Source organism: Barbatula barbatula, assembly GCF_947034865.1.
Source record: "Barbatula barbatula genome assembly, chromosome: 9".
Lineage (NCBI taxonomy): Eukaryota > Metazoa > Chordata > Actinopteri > Cypriniformes > Nemacheilidae > Barbatula > Barbatula barbatula.
Window position 1 is genome coordinate 3,928,393 of NC_136772.1, and position 13,977 is coordinate 3,942,369.

General features: G+C 40.2%; 1 protein-coding gene across 1 annotated transcript in view; it reads left to right on the top strand.

Annotated features, from left to right (window-relative positions):
- ttn.1 (titin, tandem duplicate 1) overlaps positions 1-13,977 on the top strand; it is a 127,583-nt gene that overhangs the window by 101,187 nt on the left and 12,419 nt on the right. The window contains exons 178-201 of the mRNA XM_079464582.1: positions 29-325; positions 436-1,023; positions 1,109-1,411; positions 1,501-1,797; positions 1,892-2,179; positions 2,293-2,592; positions 2,734-3,036; positions 3,134-3,439; positions 3,535-5,298; positions 5,382-5,675; positions 5,777-6,061; positions 6,165-6,464; positions 6,548-8,614; positions 8,705-9,007; positions 9,104-9,409; positions 9,504-9,794; positions 9,879-10,175; positions 10,903-11,208; positions 11,306-11,608; positions 11,718-11,999; positions 12,101-12,694; positions 12,884-13,171; positions 13,261-13,560; positions 13,664-13,966. Coding sequence (XP_079320708.1) covers positions 29-325; positions 436-1,023; positions 1,109-1,411; positions 1,501-1,797; positions 1,892-2,179; positions 2,293-2,592; positions 2,734-3,036; positions 3,134-3,439; positions 3,535-5,298; positions 5,382-5,675; positions 5,777-6,061; positions 6,165-6,464; positions 6,548-8,614; positions 8,705-9,007; positions 9,104-9,409; positions 9,504-9,794; positions 9,879-10,175; positions 10,903-11,208; positions 11,306-11,608; positions 11,718-11,999; positions 12,101-12,694; positions 12,884-13,171; positions 13,261-13,560; positions 13,664-13,966 — 10,965 coding nt within the window. The remainder of the gene's footprint in view (positions 1-28; positions 326-435; positions 1,024-1,108; positions 1,412-1,500; positions 1,798-1,891; positions 2,180-2,292; positions 2,593-2,733; positions 3,037-3,133; positions 3,440-3,534; positions 5,299-5,381; positions 5,676-5,776; positions 6,062-6,164; positions 6,465-6,547; positions 8,615-8,704; positions 9,008-9,103; positions 9,410-9,503; positions 9,795-9,878; positions 10,176-10,902; positions 11,209-11,305; positions 11,609-11,717; positions 12,000-12,100; positions 12,695-12,883; positions 13,172-13,260; positions 13,561-13,663; positions 13,967-13,977) is intronic.

The window sequence follows — 13,977 nt, forward strand, 5'->3', positions numbered from 1 at the left end:
GTTAACAATTTACACTTTATACCTACAGAGAGACCAAGTCCACCTGCTAGACTTGGTGTTACTGCAGTTACAAAGAGTAGCGTGACCATTGCATGGTCAAAACCAGAACACGATGGTGGAAGCCGAATTACCAGTTACCTAATTGATGCCATTGAAAAGGGCCAACAGAAATGGGTTAAATGTGCTACTGTAAAAACTAACATCCACACCATTAAGAGCTTGAGAGAAAATGGAGAATACCTCTTTAGAGTTCGTGCTGAGAATCATGCTGGACTCAGTGAACCAAAAGAAATGATTATCCCTGTGGTTGTAAAAGAGCAGCTGGGTAAGTGTTAATTTATTACATTTCTTTCTATTCCATATACAGTATATATATACTGTATATATACATGTATATTTTAATAATCAGCTTTTTTTTATTTTTGCTATTTACAGATCCACCAGAGTTTGATATGAAGAACTTCCCACACAACACTGTTTATGTGAGAGCAGGATCGAATCTTAATTTTGAACTTCCACTCACTGGTAAACCAATGCCAAAGGTCACAATGACAAGAAGTAATGTTCCAGTTAGGTGCGGAAAGCGATTTAGCTTTGAAGCAACACCTGAAAGTCTTAATATCGGCCTTAAGGAGAGTATTGCAAGTGATGCTGGAAGATATGACATTGTTGCCTCAAATACAAGTGGAACTACCAAGATGTTTGTAAACATCCTGGTCCTAGATAGACCAGGACCTCCAGTTAGTCCTGTTGAAGTTAGTGATGTGGGAGAGACAAGCTTGTGTCTCAAATGGCTCCCACCTTTGTATGATGGTGGCAGTCCTGTTACCAACTATGTTGTTCTGAAACGTGAAACAAGTACTCCAGCATGGGCAGAAGTGTCATCCAGAATTGCCAGAAATGCTATTAAAGTAACCAAACTGACAAAGGGAGAACAATACCAGTTCAGGGTAAAAGCTGAGAATCGCTTTGGCATCAGCGACCACATTGATTCCCAGTCAGTTACAGTGAAGCTTCCATACAGTGAGTACCTCACATTACACATTTTTGATTGTTCATAGTTGTCTACATTTCTGTTACACATCTGCGTGTTTATTGTATGTTCTAGCTATCCCTGGACCCCCATCAACACCGTGGGTTAGCTTTGTGTCAAGGGAAAGCCTTACTGTCTGCTGGCATGAGCCAGTGGTAGATGGAGGAAACCCTGTCTTTGGATACCATGTGCAAATGAAAGAAAGAAGCAGCATACTTTGGCAGAAGGTGAACAAAACTGCAATCCCTGCAACTCAAATTAGAGTGTCAAATATATGTCCTGGAATGATTTATGAGTTCAAGATAGCTGCAGAAAATGCAGCTGGCATTGGAAAGTTCAGCAAAACTTCAGAAGAAGTACTAGCAATTGACGCATGTGGTAAGTTCAAATAATATTAAAAATCAACACAATGAAGTACTTAATTGTATTAATTTGCTAAAATACAAAATTCATATCTTTTATTTTAGAACCACCGGCAAATGTGAGAATCTCTGAAGTTACCAAAAATTCTGTTAGCCTTATTTGGCAGAAGCCTCCATTTGATGGTGGAAGCAAAGTCACTGGGTATATAGTTGAGCGAAGAGATGCCCCAAATGGCAGGTGGACCAAGGCAAACTACACCAATGTCATTGATAAAAACTTCACTGTGTCAGGCCTGACACAGGATCAGTCATATGAATTCAGGATCTTTGCAAAAAACGCAGTTGGGTCTATGAGCAACCCCTCTCTAATTGCAGGTCCAGCAACTTGTGTTGACATTTCTGGTAAGGCTGTTGGTTCTTCATTGTTGGACATATTTGTTTAATATGCACAACAATACTCCTTAGAGAATATATCACCCTTTTATTTTGTTTTCAGGTGCTCCAGTTATTGACCTTTCTCCAGAGTACTTGGATGTTGTGCAATACAAAGCTGGTGCATCAGTTAAAATCAAAGTGGGAATAACTGCTAAACCCTTGCCAGCTATTGAATGGCTAAAAGATGGAAAGGAATTAGTGTCAAGTGCACAGCTGTCAATTGAGAATACAACTGATTCATCCGCCATCCTCATTAAGGATTCTACTCGTCTCAATACTGGAACCTATGAAATCAAAATCAAGAATGTGTTTGGCACAGCATCTGCTTCTATTAGAATACAAATTCTAGGTATGTAATAACTTGTCTCAATATAACTAATATAATTTTATAAATAAAACATTTTATGCATGGTTCACCTCTTTATTTTCATATATATTTATAAATTCCCATTCCATAAACAGACAAACCTGGACCTCCAGCTGGACAGATTGAATTAAAATCAGTCACTGCTGACAAGATAACAATAGCATGGGAGCCAGTGGCTGATGATGGAGGTGCCAAAGTAACTCATTTTACTGTAGAAAAGAGAGAGACGAGTAGAGTAGTTTGGTCCACAGTCTCTGAAGCAATGGAACAACGTACAGTCACTGTACAAAAATTGGCTAGAGGAAATGAATATGTGTTCCGTGTGAGAGGTGTTAATAAATTTGGAGCTGGAGATCCTCTGGAATCTGAGCCTGTTATTGCCAAAAATGCATTTGGTAAGGAAACAGTTATTTGAATATCAAGAATTAACGCAATGTATAGTACAAAATGTAAAATTTATAGTTTTGATAAAACGGATAATATACAATTCGAAATTATCCAACTGCACCGTTTTTAAATCACTTCTACTTTTTCAGTTACTCCGGGACAACCTTTCACACCAACAGCAACAGATATCACCAGAACATCTATGCAGATTGTTTGGGATAAACCTGGTATTGATGGTGGAAGCATGGTTACAGGCTACTATTTAGAGAGACGTGATAAGAAGAGCCTGCGCTGGGTGAAGGTGTACAAAGACCCCATTGCTGACACCAAAGCAAAGGTACATCATCTTACAGAAGGAAATGAATATCAGTACCGTGTATGTGCAATTAATAAGGCTGGAGAAGGTCCATACTCAGATGTTTCAGATTTCTACAAAGCTGCTGATCCAGTTGGTATGTATTATATACATAGGTTTATGAATTTTTAACAGTTTATTTTGAGTGTGTTGTGTTTTGACATACAATTTTCATTTTTGTTAATTCTATAAAGACCCACCATATGAACCAACTAAGATAAAGGTTGTTGACTCAACTAAAACATCAATCACACTTGGATGGTCAAAACCAGAATATGATGGAGGCAGTGAAATCACCAGCTATGTTGTTGAGAAAAAAATTGGTGAAGAGGGGGAATGGACAGTAATCAGCCATAAGGGAGAAGTAAGAACAACTGAGTATGTTGCTTCAGATCTTAAACCAGATCTTGACTACTACTTCCGTGTATCTGCTGCCAATTGTGCTGGACGAGGAGATCCAATAGAAATGGAGGAACCAGTCCAAGCCAAGGATATTCTTGGTATGTATTAGTTTTGAATATTATATTTCACCCATAGTATTTCAAAATTGTCAAAATTGTATAAACCTATTTACTCCATGCTTTCATTTTTGCAGAGGAAGCCCAGGTTGACACTGATGTTGCAATGAGAACTCACTACATTGTGAAAGCTGGTAAAGATGTTGAAGTTATGGTCCCGCTTAAAGGCAGACCTGCTCCAAGTGTCTCTTGGAAGAAAGAAGACCAAAGCATTGATAATGATCCTAAATATGTCATTCATAACACAAACACTTTGTCATGTCTTCTGTTGACACAAGTAACTAGAAACGATACTGGTAAATATACCATTCATATATCAAATGGTGTAGGGGAACCAAAGACTTTAACATTGTCTGTTAAAGTACAGGACACCCCAGCTGCTTGTAGAAATCTGGTCTTGAAAGACGTTACTCGTGGGAAAGTTACACTTTGCTGGGAGCCCCCTCTACTGGATGGTGGAGCAGAAATCACCAATTATGTTGTTGAGAAGAGAGATTCATCAAAGCGAACATATACTTATGTGACAAATAAATGTAAAGAGACTACATATGTAATTGAGGAGCTCTCTGAGAAGACATCCTTCTTCTTCCGTGTATTAGCAGAAAATGAAAATGGAATTGGAGATCCATGTGAAACAGCAGAGCCAGTTAAAGCCACTGAAACACCAGGTCCAATCAAAGACCTTGCAATGAAAGATTCCACAAAAACATCAGTAGCACTACAGTGGAACAAACCAGATTATGATGGTGGTAGCATTATTACAGACTACATAATTGAGAAGAAACAAGGTCAAGAGGAATGGGCGCCTGCTGGCACAAGCAAACACTGTGAATTTGAAATAAAAAAATTGAAGGAACTCACTGATATGTTTTTCAGAGTTTGTTCAAAGAATGAGAAAGGTAATAGTGACTTTACTGAAATCGGACCAATTCAAGTAAAGGACTACCTTATTGCACCAGAAGCTTACCTTGATGATTACCCTGATGGCCAAATTAGTGTGCGCTTAGGACACAATATTCACATCGAATTGCCTTATAAAGGTAAACCAAGGCCAACTATTATTTGGTTAAAGGACAACTTGCCACTAAAGGAGAGTGAAAAAATCCGCTTTAAGAAGACTGAGAACAAGGCCATATTAATGATAAAGAATGTGGAGAAAGAGAATGGTGGAAAATACACGCTTACTCTTGACAACACATTCTCCAGAAAGTCATTCCATATACAGGTTATAACCCTTGGTCCACCCTCTAAACCTATTGGGCCCATCCGTTTGGATGAGGTCAGAGCAGAAAATATAACAATATCGTGGGATGAACCAAATGATGATGGAGGTGGAGAAATGTCCTGCTATACAGTGGAAAAACGTGACACATCTCAGACAGACTGGAAGATGGCTTGTTCAAGTGTAATTGGAACTACATTTAAGGTACCTAATCTGATTAAGGGAACTCAATATCAGTTCAGAGTCTGTGCAGAGAACAGATATGGTGCAAGTGAACCTTTAGTTTCACAAAATGTCATTGCCAAGCATGAGTTCCGACCACCAGGCCCACCAGGCATGCCAGTAGTTTACAATATCACAAATGATGGCATGACTATACAGTGGGATACACCCATTTTTGATGGAGGTTGTCCAATTCTTGGCTACCATGTTGAAAAGAAAGAGAAGAACAGCATAATGTGGCAAAAGGTCAACACAATCTTGGTGAAAGAACAGGAGTTCAGGGTCCTTGGTCTCATTGAAGGTCTGGAGTACCAGTTCAGAGTCTATGCACAGAATGATTCTGGATACAGTCGAATGAGTGATGCAAGCAAACTCAATATGGCTGTTTCTCCAGTTGGTAAGTTTAGCTTTAAGTGTTATTTTTACACAGAATGGATGTGTTCCCATTTACAATCCCTAAATTCTCTTTATTCATTTCAGATCCTCCTGGTACCCTTGACTATGTTGATGTGACAAGTGAATCAGTTAAACTAAAATGGGAAGCACCCAAGCGGGATGGTGGAAGCAAGATTGTAGCTTACAATGTGGAGAAACGGCAGGGCAAGGGACGGTGGTTAAAGAGCAACTTTTCAGATGTCACTGACACAGAATTTGTAGTGACTGGTCTTGCTTGTGGTGAACGCTATGAGTTTAGAGTCATAGCAAGAAATGCTATTGGCACAGTGAGCCCACCCTCTCAGTCATCTGGATATATAGTAATAAGAGATGAAAGTTGTGAGTACACACAATTTATATTGCTTCTCACGGTTTAGTGTTAAACACTATACGGATGCACTGTTGATCTGTACATTTCAATTTTCAATATTCTCTTTCAGTTGCTCCAAACATTGAGTTTGGCCAGGAGTACTTTGAGGGAGTCTCTATTAAAGCTGGGGAAAACATCAGACTCAAAGTAACAATTACTGGAAGACCAACACCAAAGGTTTCCTGGTTCAGAGATGGTACTGAATTAACCAAGAAAATGGTTGACATCACAACAATTTCAGGGTCAAGCAACCTCTTTATCAGAGATGCTGACCGTAGTCACCGTGGTATTTACACTGTGGAAGCCACAAATCCCTCAGGAACTAAGAAGGAAGCAATGAAAGTTGATGTTTTTGGTAATCATTTTTGTTATTTATCTTTTCACCCCGCCTAAATAATCAAAAGAGTTTCTTGAGATCAATAATGTTGACCTGTGCTTCTTCTATCTTTGTTTGTTAGATACACCTGGTGAACCTGTAGGACCAGTCATGTTCTCAGATATCTCTGAAGGCAAAGTTACACTTTCATGGAATCCACCTGAGAATGATGGCTGTTCTGAGGTCACACATTACATTGTTGAGAGGCGTGAAACCTCAAAAATTTCATGGGCTCTTGTTACGGACGAGTGCCTGAAATGCACATTCAATGCCACCAAACTGATCAAGACCAATGAGTACCAGTTCCGTGTTTCTGCAGTCAATAGGTTTGGTGTTAGTAGACCACTGGAATCTGTTCCTGTGATTGCACAGCTGCAATACAGTAAGATAATAAATGGCTTATAATGATTATATTGTTGTTGTTCTTGTTTAAATTATGTACAATAAATAAAAATTTCTCTGCAGCTGTACCAGATTCCCCTGGAACTCCTGATGCAACAGAAGTTGATGGAGAGAGTATCACAATCAACTGGGCTACTCCAACACATGATGGTGGAAACCCAATTAAATATTACATTGTGGAAAGACGTGAAAAGAAAACTGGTCGCTGGCTGAAGGTCTTAACAAGAAAACCCATTGTTGAGGCCGCCCATAGAGTGACTCATCTCACTGAGAATGTGGAGTATGAATTCCGTGTATATGCTGTGAATGATGCTGGAATTGGAACACCAAGCAACATTTCACTACCAATTAAATGTGCAGAGCCAACTGAAGAACCAGATGCCCCATCTATTGTAAATGTCACTGACACTACAAATACATCTGTTAGCTTGGAGTGGACCCGACCTGCTTATGATGGTGGTATGGAAGTCCATGGCTACATTATTGAGATGTGCAAGGGATCTGATGAGACATGGAACAGAGTCAATGAAGATCTTTGTGCGGTTACAAAATATACAGTCACTGGTTTGGAAACTGGTGCAGAGTACAAGTTCCGTATTTGTGCAGTTAATTCTGTTGGAAAGGGTAAAGCCAAAGAGATATCTGAGCCAGTTCAAGCTGTAGATAGACTATTGGCACCAGAAATTGATATTGATGCAACCTTCAAACAGACACATATTGTGAAAAGTGGAGGAAGTGTTTGTCTCCGTATTGGCTTTAAGGGAAAGCCAACACCCACGGCTTTATGGACAAAAGTAGATGGAGAACTTGGTGTTATGGCAGATGTTACCACCACTGAAACATTCACAGCTTTAATGTTGGAGAACTGCACTAGAAATGATACTGGAAAGTACACGCTCACTCTTGAGAACAGTAGTGGCAGTAAATATATCACTGTAACAGTTAAAGTATTGGATACACCTGGAATGCCTAGAACTCTCTCCATCAAGGAAGTCACAAGAGGTGCTCTCTCACTTGTTTGGGAACCCCCTATTAATGATGGTGGTGCACGTGTTCATCATTACTTTGTTGAGAAGCGTGAGGCCAGCCGTCGTTCATGGACAGAGGCAGCACCCAAGACCAGTCAGACAAGCTTGAGGGTCTCTGATCTCCTGGAAGGTGTACCTTATTTCTTCAAAGTCATGGCTGAGAATCAATATGGTGTTGGTGAGGCATATGTAATGCCTGATCCAATTGTTGCTACAGCTGAACCCGCTGCACCAAAGAGAGTTGATATAATTGACACCACTGACACAACAGCAACCTTGGCCTGGCTCAAGCCAGAGCATGATGGAGGAAGTCGTATCACAGGCTACTGTGCTGAATCAAAGGCTAAAGGCACAGATAAATGGGTTGTTTATGGCACAACGAAAAACCTAACGCTTGTTATTGAAGGCCTTATTGAAAATTCTGAGTATGAATTCCGTGTCAAGGCTAAGAATGATGCTGGGTTCAGTGCGCCAAGAGAAGCCTTCTCCTCAGTCATCATCAAAGAGCCACGAATTGAACCCACTGCAGATCTCAGTGGCATCCCCAACCAACTTATTACTTGCAGGATTGGTGACTCAATGGAGATTGATGTTCCAATTAGTGGCAGACCTGCTCCAAAGGTAATTTGGAAGCTTGAAGAGATGAGGCTAAAGGAAACTGACAGGGTATCAATTAAGACTACCAAAACCAGAACGATTCTCACTGTTAAAGAAAGTATGAGGGGTGATGGAGGCAGATATTTCCTTACTCTTGAAAATGTCACTGGATCAAAGACTTTCACTGTTAATGTCAATGTCATTGGCAGACCAAGCCCTCCAGAGGGCCTTATTGAGATTTCTTCAATTACATCAGAGTCATGTGTACTGACATGGAATCCACCTGAGGATGATGGTGGAACAGACATCACAAACTACATTGTTGAGAAGCGTGAATCTGGCTCCACTGCCTGGCAGCTTATCAACTCAAGTGTGAAGCATACTTCACTCCATGTTTCACATCTGACCAAATACATGCAGTACACTTTCCGCATCTGTGCTGAAAACCGATTTGGTGTGAGCAAACCAGCTGAATCTGAGACCATTGTTGCAGAACATCCATTTGGTATGTATTAGCCAATAATACTTTGGCCTTGTTGACATTTCCTATAAATTTCCACATGCTAAATTCTGTTGCACCCCTTTTTCCTCACAGTTCCTCCAGGTCCTCCAACAAAGCCAGAAGTGTTCTCTGTAACTGCCAACAGCATGAGTATTCGTTGGGAGGAACCATACCATGATGGTGGCAGCAAGGTTTCTGGATACTGGATTGAAAAGAAGGAGCGTAATACAATTCTCTGGGTGAGAGAAAACAAGATTCCATGCTTTGAATGCTACTATAAGGTGGAAGGTCTTGTTGAGGGTCTTGAATACCAGTTCAGAGTGTATGCAATGAACAGTGCTGGCCTCAGCAAAGCAAGCGAACCATCAAAAAGAGCTGTGGCACAAAATCCAGTTGGTGAGTATATTGTATATGTAATATAAACTATTAATTGCATTTAAATTTACATTTCTTAAATACTGATATGAGTTTTTTATTACTTCCTATCTACAGATCCTCCAGGAAAAACAGAAGTTAGGGGTGTATCAAGATCCACAGTCTCAATTAAATGGTCTGTACCTCTGAATGATGGTGGAAGCCCAATCACAGGCTACATTGTTGAAAGAAAGCCATATACTCTAACTGGAGAGGGTCGTTGGCTCAAGTGCAACTACACTAATGTTACTGACACAAATTTCACTGTCACTGCACTGGGAGAAGGAGAGGAATATGAATTCCGTGTCATTGCCAAAAATGCTAATGGGGTGCTCAGCACACCATCACTTTCAACAGGACCTGTCACCTGCAAAGCAGAATACAGTATGTATCATACATGTTTATTTGACAACACAAATAAGACATGCAATATATTCTAGTGCTTCAAAGTACTCATGACATTTTAACTATTTTGTAGGTCCTCCTAAAGCGGAGTTGGACAGCAAACTCCTTGTGGACACAGTTACAATCAGAGCTGGATCTGATCTGGTACTTGATGCTGCTGTTGGTGGTAAACCTGAACCAAAGGTTTCCTGGGCCAAGGGTACAAAAGAGCTAGAGCTGTGTGAGAAATACTCTCTCCAGTACTCTAGTACCCGTGCACTGGCAATCATCAAGTTCTGTGACAGAGATGACACTGGAAAGTATGTTTTGACAGTAAAGAATGCAAGTGGCACCAAAACTGCTGAGGTCAATGTTAAAGTACTTGGTAAGTATGTCAGACAAAACACAAATTTGTTCTTAAAATACATTGTGAATTAATTCATACTATAATCGCTCTTCTTTTTCTAAGATACACCCGGGCCTTGTCAGGAGATCACAGTCAGCAATGTATCTGAGGACAAATGCACAGTGTCTTGGAAAGAGCCACTGGAAGATGGAGGGGACACCATCACATATTACACTGTTGAAAGAAGGGACACCAACAGACTAAACTGGGTTATCACAGAGGCTGAATGCAAAGCCCTAATATGCAACATCACAAGGCTTTTCAAGAACAATGAATATATTTTCCGAGTGAGGGGTGTGAACAAGTATGGAGCTGGTGTGGCAGTACAGTCTAACCCCATCATTGCCAGAAACTCATTCAGTAAGTACAATGACTTAAAGGGATACTTCAGCCAAGAAACACAATTTCCCCATGTTAAACTCACCCTCAAGGAATATGATTGTCATCTTGAAGGATAATGCAGTAGAATGAGAATGGGAGTGAATCCATCAATCCAAGAACTGCTTCACAGGCCTCCATGGTCTTGACAACAGTATTAACTATAATGTCTAACTTGCGTTATCCCTCAGCTGCCAGTGAACCAGGGGCTTGTTTTTCTGGCAAATGGTGTAGATTCCGGTGATATATGTTAGCTTTCTTCACTATTATTTTAACGTGGTTCACGTGCAGCCTAGGGACAACACAAATTAGACATTATCATTAATAGCATTGTCAAAAATTCTTAAACAAACACATCAATTTGCTTCAGAAGACCCTTGTTAAGACCACAGAGCAGTTCACGGAGCAGTTCTTTGATCGATGGATGCACTTTTTGGAGTTTAAGGAAATTGGTCCCCATTTACTCCCATTCTACAGCTGGGAAGAAAAACAATACGTGGTATTATAACTCTGACTTTCTTCTTAAAGAATAATGCAGTCACATTCAGTTAGGATTTCTTGAGGGTAAGTAAAAGAAGGGTCATTTTTATTTTCTTGGCTGAAGTATCCCTTTAATAATTATTATAGTCATAATAATAACAATAATAAGCTCTTAGATTAATGGGACCTTAAAATCTTACAATTCATGTATCTTTATTTCCAACTATAGCTGTCCCATTACCTCCTGGAGCACCAGAAATCCTTGCAGTTGGAAAAGACTTTGCAACAATCGAATGGCTGAAACCTGAGAGCGATGGTGGCAGTGAAGTCACAAACTACTTAATTGAGATGCGTGAAAGAAAGAGCGTAAGATGGATCAAGGTTAACAGAGATAGTATTCTCAAGGACACGTCCTTCAAAGTCATCGGTCTTCATGAAGGCAACATTTACCAGTTCCGTATTACAGCAATGAATGCAGCTGGTGATAGTGAACCGAGTGAAGTGTCAATGTATGCAGTATGTAAAGAACCAACAGGTATGTTCCTCAAAGATGCTGAGGGAGTTTTAATAGTTGAATGTTTTATTACTGTAATCCAAAATATGTACCTGATCATGTTAAATGCCCATTTTAGGCACTCCAGATGCTCCCTCAATTCCACGTGTTACAGACACGCACCGTGACAGCATTAGTCTTGCCTGGACACGGCCTTTTGAAGATGGTGGAGCTGATGTTATTGGTTACATTCTTGAGATGCAAGAAGCTGGCTCAGAAGAATGGACAAAAGTGCATGAAAAGAATCTCAGGGTGACTGAACACACTGTTACAGGCCTTGGTGCTGGCAAGAAATACTGTTTCATAGTTGCAGCAGTCAATGTAAATGGAACGGGTGACTTCAGCGAACCATGTGCAGAGACAGAGCCGATAGAAAGAATTGGTATGTTCTTAGGACTCCATGTTTCTATAAGTTGTGAAATGTGTGAATATGTGTGAGTAAACATCTAATAATTCTGTCAATGGCTTCTCTAATTAATTTTTAATTCTAGAAATCCCTGACCTTGAGCTGCCTGATGATCTGCTGAAGACAATATGCCTAAGAGCAGGAAGTTCCCTGCGCCTCCATGTAACTGTTACTGGAAGACCAATACCAACTATCACTTGGAGCAAGCCTGATGTGGATCTCCAAAATCGTGGCTTTATTGAAGTCACTAATTCTGCCACAACTCTCATTATTGATAAAGTGCACCGCTACGATGCTGGTAGATATACCCTTGAAGCCTCAAATTCAGCTGGAAAGAAGGATGCAAGCATCCTTGTCAAAATCTATGGTATATTTTCTCTATTTGTAACAAACCATTTATTCAATTTATAATGCATATAACATGCCATCAGGTGGTGTCTTGACAGCAATTTGTGCTTTCTTTATCAGATACGCCTGGTCCACCTGGTCCTATTAAAATGAAAGAACTTACAAAGAATTCCGCCCTTATTACTTGGGATGCACCGGAGGTTGATGGTGGAGCACCTGTTAACAATTATGTAATTGAAAGGCGAGAAGCATCAATGAGAGCATACAAAACTGTTACATCTAAATGCAGCAAGACGTCATACAAAATTACTGGTCTGGCAGAGGGAATGATGTATTACTTCAGAGTCTTACCAGAAAATATCTATGGTGTTGGTGAACCTTGCGAGACAAGTGATGTTGTTTTGGTGTGTGAAGTGCCACTGCCACCAGCTAAGCTTGAAGTTGTTGATGTTACCAAGTCCAGTGTGTCACTTGCATGGGAGAAACCTTTACATGATGGAGGCAGCAGAATCATAGCCTACATTGTTGAGGCTTGTAAGGCTGGTACTGACAAGTGGATGAAGGTGTCTACTTTGAAAGTTACAGACTTTGACTTCACTATCGTATCACTGAATGAAAATGAGCAGTACCTCTTCAGGGTACGCGCCGTTAACAGCAGAGGTCCGGGTGAGCCAAAAGAAATTGTGACCGCTGTGGCAGTTCAAGAACAAAGAGGTATGTATTGTAGCAGTTGCAACAGCCATGCGAAAGTCTTTTAATTTATACATTTCTGACATTTTTGGAGCTTTGGTGTGCCGACTTTATACACAATTCTTTAGTAGTGGTAACAGTAAAAACAATATTACGTTTATAAGTCACCAGATGTCGTCTTTATGTCTCAACTCTGTCTCTTTTCACTTTCAGTTATGCCAAAGATTGACCTATCAACTATTCCACAAAAGATGATCAGTGTTTTGGCAGGCAAACCTCTTGAGCTTGACCTGCCACTCATAGGAAGGCCACTACCAGTTTGCTCTTGGTTCTTCAATGACAACAAATTAAAAATACAGGAGCGTGTTAAGATCAAGTCAACTGGAAAATCCTCAAAAATAACTATTCTAAACACTACCATTGATGACAGTGGAGTGTATACTCTTGAAGTGAAAAACGTTACAGGAGTGACAACTGAAAACATCAAAGTCGTCATTCTTGGTAAGTAACTACATAATAATCTACTTATATTTATCTCCTCCATGTAAAAATGAACTTAACATGATTCAAATCATAATTTCTTTCTGCAGATAAACCTGATGAACCTCAAGGACCCATTCGATTTGATGAAATTGATGCAACCGCAGTGACAATAAGCTGGGATCCGTCTAGAAGAGATGGTGGTGCCCCAGTCTCTAACTATGTTGTTGAACAACGTGATGCTCATCGACCAGGATGGGTGCCTGTGTCTGAATCAGTTAGCAGACCAACATTCAAGTTTGATAGATTGACAGAGGGCGATGAATATGTGTTCCGTGTCGCAGCAACCAATCGATATGGCACTGGGGAGTACTTACAGTCAGAAATTGTGATGTGCAAGAGTTCCAAATGTGAGATTTTTTTTATTAAATAATTTATTATTACTAAATAAATATTTTTTGCATGTCTCTACATATTACAAAATCGAATAATCCCTATATTCAATTGTTACAGCTATTCCGGGACCACCTGGCAGACCTATCATCTTTGATGTCTCACGTGATGGCATGACTGTTGCCTGGGAGCCGCCAGATGAGGATGGAGGATTGGAGGTGTCTGGCTATATTATTGAACGCAAGGAAGTCAGATCTGATAGGTGGATTCGTGCCAATAAAAATCCAGTGACAATGACAAGATACAGATCCACTGATTTGATTGAAGGCTTGGAATATGAGCACAGGGTGACAGCAATAAATCTTCGTGGTGTTGGCAAACCCAGTCTTCCTTCTAAAGCAGCAGTAGCAACTGATCCAGTTGGTGAGTAAAGC